Here is a 7,778-nt window from a genome sequence, read left to right as displayed (position 1 = left end):
GTAGTTAATAGATTTTTAAAAAAAAATTCTATGTTTAATTTTGACACTTTACGGATCCCAACCTACACCAGGGTTATGCTTTGAACAAACTCAGAGTGAAGCTTCTTATTGCTTTAATCTTTTTGGCAAAGTAGTTCTTGAGAAGATTTTTAAAAGATACATATGCAATTGAATTTTCGCTAATTCTTGTTTATCTCTAATTCAAAAAGATCCCTTTGAATGAAAAAAAAAAAAACTTGAATCCCCTTTACTTGTAGATGGTATGCGCCTAATTTGAATAAACCTAGTTTATTGAGTGGTGTAAGGAAGTCATGGGTTTTCTAAAGTTTTTGTTGTAACATTAGAGCGACATGAAACATCTTATGATAGACCGTCAGTGATAGAAATAACATTAAGCGTAGCAATGCAACGCTTAATGTAAAAAAAACAAAAACAAAATGTGTTTGTGAAACACTATGCGCCCGGTGGCAACAAAGTTCGAAAAAGCTAATTTTAGCACATAGGTCACAGTCAAGGTCGCAAGGTCATTGACCTTGGTGTCATTTGAAAGAACTTTATAAGTTATTAGTATGCTTATGAAATATGAATTCCATATCTCCTATGGTTCAAAAGTTATGGCAAAAAGTCAAAAAAGCTATTTTTAGCATATAGGTCACAGTCAACGTTACAAGGTCATTGACCTTGATGTCATTTGAAAGAACATTATTAGTGGAGTATGCATATCAAAAATGAAGTCTCTATCTCTATTGGTTCAAAAGTTATGGCGAAGGTTAAAGTTGACAACAGACAGACAAACAGATAAACAGACAAACAGACAGGACAAAAACAATATACGCCCTGGATCTATCGATCCGGGCGCATAAAAATATGTCATTTGAAGTTGACATTTCTATCATTAAGCAGGGTTTCTTGCTGTACATATATAGGACCGGTCTCCAAGTCCCGAAAATAGATTTGGAACCCGTTGCGGGGTATCTATTGCAATAAATGTATCTTGCACACAGTTTTATAAGCAATACACAAAATGTATTTATATGACTCAAACTTTATTTCGCTTTATGACCTCTGTAATCATACCAGTGCATTTAAAATATGACAGGCATCTTGAGCGATTATTTTAGAATATTTGTCGCTCTCTTTAGATCTGATAAAAGTTGCCTCAAGGCCTTTTGTTTTGATTTGAATACGTCTGGATAGGCGTTGTTAAAAGTTGCATCACGTGTTGGGGCTTTTCCACAAGAGTCGACACAAGCCAGGCAGCAGTTCCACCCTATTGTTTTGTCGCCAACATTGGAGGGATTCTTGCAGTACTTGTCACAACCACCTCCAGCTGATACTTTTGACTTGCAGTTCGAATCCATATTTGCATCTTCGTAATTTTTATAATTCCCCCATGGACAACCTTCAAAGGAAAAAAAAATATTGTTGGAGATTGACAACAACAACAAAATTGTCCAACTAAAAGCTTCATATGACTTTAAGTCCTGAAGTCATCCAGTATATAGTTTTCGGACATTTTCAGGATTTTTGGGAAAAGTAACTGCTAATGTGTTTGGGTATGCAAAAGAGAAAGAGAAAAAAAAAAATAATAAAATTTAGGTGAATTAAGGCAGAATGACTTTCAGGAATAAAATCAAACAAAACAAATAAGTTACAACACTTGTCAACTGATGAAGGGAAATTCATAATTTACCTATCTTATAAGGGAAAGTGGATGAATGCAGATCAAAGACATAAAATACATAATGTGAGTTAAATTATTACTGTCTCGTATATATGGTAAAGCAAAACAAACTTATGATGTGTGGCCTGTGTTTGGAAGATAAAAAAAAAAGGTTAGTTAAGGGAATGTAAATCGGAAGCAATAAGTTTTTAATTACATTAATAATAAAGATATATGTACGTGTAACGGTAAAATGGATATTATACATGTATAAAAGGTAAATGAAAGTAACAATAACGGTTAAAATTTGGTGTATGAGCGTGAACTCATAACGACATTAGAGCTTGTGATAAAGCTTGAAATGAATGCTAATTAAAGTTTAAATTGGGGAATGAAAACAAAAATATATTTAGAGTTATCGCTCTTTTTGTTAAGAAATCGAGAAAGGGGTTTTACTTTACATAACTTCGAATTATTTTCCTTTAATAAATTCGAAAAAAAATCTTATTTTTGTAACGGTTCAATCCTCCATTTTATGATGCTTGTATGATATGATAAATATTTCATTACTTAACAAGAATTGTGTCAAAATTGTGTTTCGAACATGTGACAACATTAAAGAAACCTTCGAGTATATAAAAAACTGACCCGGGGTCCTTGGATTTTACATTACTTGAGGATGTTTTAATGCACTCGTATATGTGTATTGTACTTTGATTTTAAAATGAGCATTTCTCAAGTTTCGTAGATTTTTCCTTTAATCGGGCATTTTTTTTAAAAAAAAATTCCATTCAATATTTTCATATACAATGGGTTTATTATAACATGTAAACTAGGGATGCAAATTGAAATTGTTTTGATGCGGAGCCAGGGATGCGATAATTTGAAGCAATTTGTTTATTCTCTTAATCATCGCATCTGCACAGCTGTTTCATTTTCTCATACTAAATTGTACCTTTTATGTTTAGATCGGGGTTTTTCCAACATTATTAGAATGATTATCGACTTTTTACGACGAACAAAACTATATACATTTTATCAATATTATATTCGCCTTCTTTCACCTAGTCTGTAAATTAGTTTTTGTTTCGCTTTATATTGTTTAATCACCATTACTGTATTTAGATTGAGTAAGTTTTCTTAACTTAACTCATATTTTCCCATGTTTTCATGTTTTCTTGATTGAAAAAGGTATGTTTAATCATTTGAACCTTTAAAACCCCTTTCAAAGATTAGATGTATCACCTTTCACGGTAGCCTAGTGGTAGAGCGTTCGCTTCGTGATCGAGAGGCCCGGGTTCGATTCTCGTTCGCGCCGCGTCAAACCTAAGACGTAAAAACAAGTAGTGACCGTTCCTTCGCAAAGCGCTTGGCACCAGAAGTGAAAATCACTGGTCTTTCGGATATGACCGTAAAAAACGTAGGTCCCGTGTCACGGTAGGCGCTGGCACGATAAAGAACCCTCCCTGCTCAATGGCGCTGAGTGCCGAGTATAGGTCTAAATTTGAAGCCCTTCACCGGCATACGGTGACTTCTCCATATGAGTGAAAAATTCTCGAGAGGGACGTTAAACAATATACAATCAATCAATCAATCAATCAATCAAAGATTATCAATGATACGTATGATTTAAAACTGGTTTAGTGGTTCTAGAGAGGAGAGTGAATATGGAAATAAGCCGACAACAGACGGACCATGAACAATTCAAATGTTCCTCAGAAAAAAAATCACATATTTACCCAGCAGACGTCAAGACATCTCCACTTCTTTGTTCAAAACTATCCAATTACTTACCGTTCTGGACGTATTTATTCTCCAGAATCAACGATTCTGAACACGTCTTCTTGCATTGATTATAGATGCCATGTTGGTAACAATACATTTTGTACAACCCTTTCGCTTTCAGTCTCTGACAGAGGTGACTGTTTGTATCTACAAATAATGACACATTGTTTAAACTTCATTGAACAGCATATTGTTTGTCTGAAAAGAAAATCATTTTGATATTAGTATAATAAATTACATAACATGTTTAATGTTCTTTGGTGTTGGACGTTCTTTGGACAGATAATGTCCGAGGACTCGCTTTAATGCTTTGACGGTGTTTTTGTGAAGTTACCTTAGGATCAGTCTTTGTAGTGATACAAATAGAAAAAAAACTGAACAAAAAGACTCTCTTCAAAGAATTCAGGCCTATAGAAGATGTGGGACCTTCCAAATCTGTTCATCTAAAAGAATGCAAAAAGATTACAAGTAGAGCTTTTTAAAAAAGCTTACCGTCTTTAGCAACAATCTTAAACAGTAAACTGATCTACATCTATCAGGCCGTATAATTCTTTTGAATTTCTTGATTTTGTATTTCTACATTAGCTTTTTACTGGCATTAGCCCTACCACGGTTGTCGCTCGGTCATCTCCGTAAACTGGCCGAGAGCTTTCGGGAAACCTCGGCTGATTCCATTCCCTTCTTCAAACAAGAAAGGGGAAAAGAATAATAACAAATTGTAAAGCCTGCAACCAATTAAAATCAAATTTTATTTATAATGAAATTAAAGAGATTTTTTTATTTATTGCTATACAAAAAATCATGTTATTAGGAATTAATTACTGCTGATTTTGTTGTTCGTTTTGTCATTTTTTTAAGATTGAAAATCTTGCAAAATTGTTCAGTCGTACGAAAATTAGATCATCAGAAAGTTATCTCCCTTGCCTTGAACAGCATTTCAACCAATGAAATAATTGAAAATTTTCTCATCATGCATTTTCTACCAATCACAAAAGAGAGGAAGTGCATAGTCCGAAGACTGTAAAAAACTTCAACTATACAATACCGTCTTCCAAGGAAGACGGTAATAAGAATAAGGGAATGCAAATTGCCCCCAACTATACGCCTGAAAGAACATATATTATATTGACGAATATGTGGCTCCTTCCAAACCTACGAAAGACTACATCACAAAGGAATGTATACGCCCAATCACAAACTAACATTGGAAAAAAAAACATACTGAAAATTGATGTGCAAAATCAAAGTTGAACCGCAAACTGACTCTAAGAAAACAGAATAACCGCTTCTAAGTCTCAATGAAAAATTTGAAGATTAGATTGACGTGGGGTTTAGACCGAGCTTATTAGACGGAAGAGGATTGTAGATCTCTTGTTAGTATAAAACAAAATCACCAAAGTGTTAGTGAAACCTAACCAAAATAAAAACCTACATGACATATACTGTCGCCTGTCAAAACCAAAGATAGAAAATCATTTTTTTTTCATAGAGAAATACACACCAACGCCAAACTATAAGAGGAAACTGTAAAATAGAAGCTATAATTAATCATTAAGCTTGAAATATGTAACTATGTTGAAGTACTTACGAAAAAAAACTTGGTATTCGTGTCTTGAATTGCAAAACCTAGAATTTACCAATCCCGAACCAAAGAGAAACCATGTCATCAACGAGAGGTTAGAGCTGTGTAACAACATTATCAAAAGGGAAAGGTTTAATCCAAGACTGACATTAGATCATGGACAGCAATGCTGCCCACCAAACTGCGTGTATTTGATGTTATTGATAATGATATGTTTTATGCATTCATATGTATTTTTCGATTTCTGTATTTCGAATTTAGCTATTGTAAAATATGTTATGTGTATCTCAGGTTTCGGAGTTATCCGATGTTTTGTAATGCATTGTCTCAGGTCTTGGGGATATTGCGGTGTTTAGACAATAGTTAACATACTGAGGTATCACGTGATCACTATCATAATGTAGGTGCTGCACGCCATAATTTGTATGGAAAACATACCCACCGCTACCCCGTACATGCGTCCCTTTGGCAGTAGTTTTACATGTACATTTTTGGATTAAAATGTGAATTTCATTTTATTTGGGGGCCTATTGTTTGTTGCCATCTTATTTTTCAGCTTACGTGAAACAAGATCAAAAGTCCATAAAACAATAAAAAACAGGAGTAGAGCAAACATGGACCATGGTTCATGGATCTTATAGGTCACCTAAGCATCATGCAACACCTTCCGACTATTGAATTTGGTTCCTATTTTAAACCAGAGGCTTTATTCGATGTAAATAATCAATGCATTTTCACTCTAAAATTTGTACAGCCCCAGCCTAACACCGGAATTCCTGACCCTCGGGCCAGAAATCTATTATTTTAGAAGACGCACCCTCATTAGTCCTACCAACGTATGTTGTTTGTTTGTTATAAACTCAGGAGTAATTAAGATTTTAAAGAATTAATGCATTTTCACTATATTATCAATATGGCACCGCCCTTGCGCAGGAATCCCTGACCCTGGTGCTGTAAAATTTTACACTTTTCGAGGAGGCAACTTTCCTTATTATAACTATATGTATGATGATGAGGTTGTTTAATTCCTAGAAAGATTTTCAAAGAAGTAATGCATTTCACTATATTATCAATAGAGCCTGACCTACTACGCAACTGCTAGCCTGGGGCCGGGAAATTCACAATATTTGAAGAATAACCCTTCCTTATCATAATTATGTTTGTAGTCAGTGTGTTAAATACCTAGGATAGAGGGTTTTCAAAGAATTCAAAGCATTTTCATTAAATAATCATTAGAGCCCCGCCTCAACACCAGAAAACCTAACCCTGGGTTGTTGAATTAACAATTTTTGAAGAGGCATGTAGTTAGTTTGTTTAATATCAGGAAAAGAGAAGATTTTCAAAGAATTAATGCATTTACACTATACAATCAATAGAGTCCCACCCTTACACCAGAACTCTTGAACCAGGGGCTGCAAAATTCACAATTAAGGAAGAGACACCCAACCTCATCATAACTGTGTTTGTAGTTAGTTTGTTTAAAAGCAAGGTACTTTTTCCCGTCATAATTATTAATGCAGTTAGTTTGTTAAATACCAGGAATAAAGAAGAACATTTTCAAAGAATTAATGCATTTTCACCATATAGTCTTTATAGCCACGCCCTAGCACTAGAACCCTTGACCCATACATTGCTTATAACAAACATGACAACAGTTTGACTGCTTGATGTCCACGGTAAAGAAGATTTTAAGGAATTACCCCAATTTTAGTGGTTTTTAGCCCCGCCCCTAAGGCCCCAGGGGGCAGGGACGATAAAATCCACAATATTTGCTCCCCTTCACACAAAGACGCTTTATGCCAAAATTGGGTGAAATTAGTTTAGCGGGTGCAGAGAAGTTGAAAATGTTCAAATGTTAACACACAAAAACAAAATAGCAAAAGGTCACCTAAAAAGGAAGTTGCCCATATCTAAAATCTGCCTACATAATACTATGGTTTGATATTTTTAATTTCATAATAGTTTAATGAAGTCTTCAATAAAACAAAACATGAGAACAGGAATGCTGCATTCAGCTTCAAAATGGTTGCTTAATATAATTTAAAAAATATAAATTATGTTAGCATTTGACTTGCATGCACCTAAGGGGTATTCACCAAACACAAAACATTAAGCTAGTGATAGCAAAAGGTTGTAGCAAATATTAGTTTCCCGAACGATCATTGAAATTTAACTTTTTGATGCCCATGTTTTAAAATAATTTATGAAAAATATTTAAAATATTTTTTTAAACTCACCAGAAACTGCTGCCGATGCATAAGTGATAATAAACATATAAACAGTCAGTAGAATCAAATGAGGCTTCATGATACAGTAGGATTCGGAAATATATACACGCAGTCGAAGTGTTCTTTGTGCTGGTGAAGAAAAAACTAAGTAGGGAAGTTCACCTGTAGGACGATTTAAATAAGAGTATAGCATCTATTGATTAATATACTTGTATGTTAACAGTCCAGTAAACGCACTGAAAAACGTAGTCATAGGGTGGAACAAGAACATGTTCCTAATGCTTCAAATATTTTTGATTGAATTCCTTTTTCTTCTTTTGGAAGGCATTTTTTTCAATGTTGCGTCTTGAATCTTTGTGTTTATGAAAAGTTCACCAGGTCATAGACCTAGAAAATATATATTAGAAAACATAGAAGTATGAAACTGCATTTATTTCATTGAATTACAAGTGTAATGAATCTTTCTCTTCTCAAATTGAATCCATCGTAAGCAGAGTTCAAATCTCTAAACGTTGAAACA

At 34.2% G+C, this 7,778-nt stretch overlaps 1 protein-coding gene across 1 annotated transcript; it reads right to left on the bottom strand.

Annotated features, from left to right (window-relative positions):
• Positions 1 to 1,025: 1,025 nt before the first annotated feature.
• On the bottom strand, positions 1,026 to 7,415 carry LOC134253948 (uncharacterized). Its single transcript, XM_062736524.1, has 3 exons — positions 7,268 to 7,415; positions 3,458 to 3,595; positions 1,026 to 1,402 (listed from the first exon to the last, which is right to left on the bottom strand). Exons 1-3 carry the CDS (start codon positions 7,335 to 7,337, stop codon positions 1,113 to 1,115), a joined length of 498 nt encoding a protein of 165 aa, XP_062592508.1. The 5' UTR covers positions 7,338 to 7,415; the 3' UTR covers positions 1,026 to 1,112.
• Between the last annotated feature and the right edge of the window lie 363 nt (positions 7,416 to 7,778).

The sequence above is a fragment of the Saccostrea cucullata genome, unplaced genomic scaffold (genome assembly GCF_032062105.1).
Source record: "Saccostrea cucullata isolate Sc308-1 unplaced genomic scaffold, CSIRO_AGI_Scuc_v1 ctg194, whole genome shotgun sequence".
NCBI classification, from domain to species: domain Eukaryota; kingdom Metazoa; phylum Mollusca; class Bivalvia; order Ostreida; family Ostreidae; genus Saccostrea; species Saccostrea cuccullata.
The sequence above is the reverse complement of the archived record's forward strand: the minus strand, read 5'-3'. Positions and strand labels throughout refer to the sequence as shown.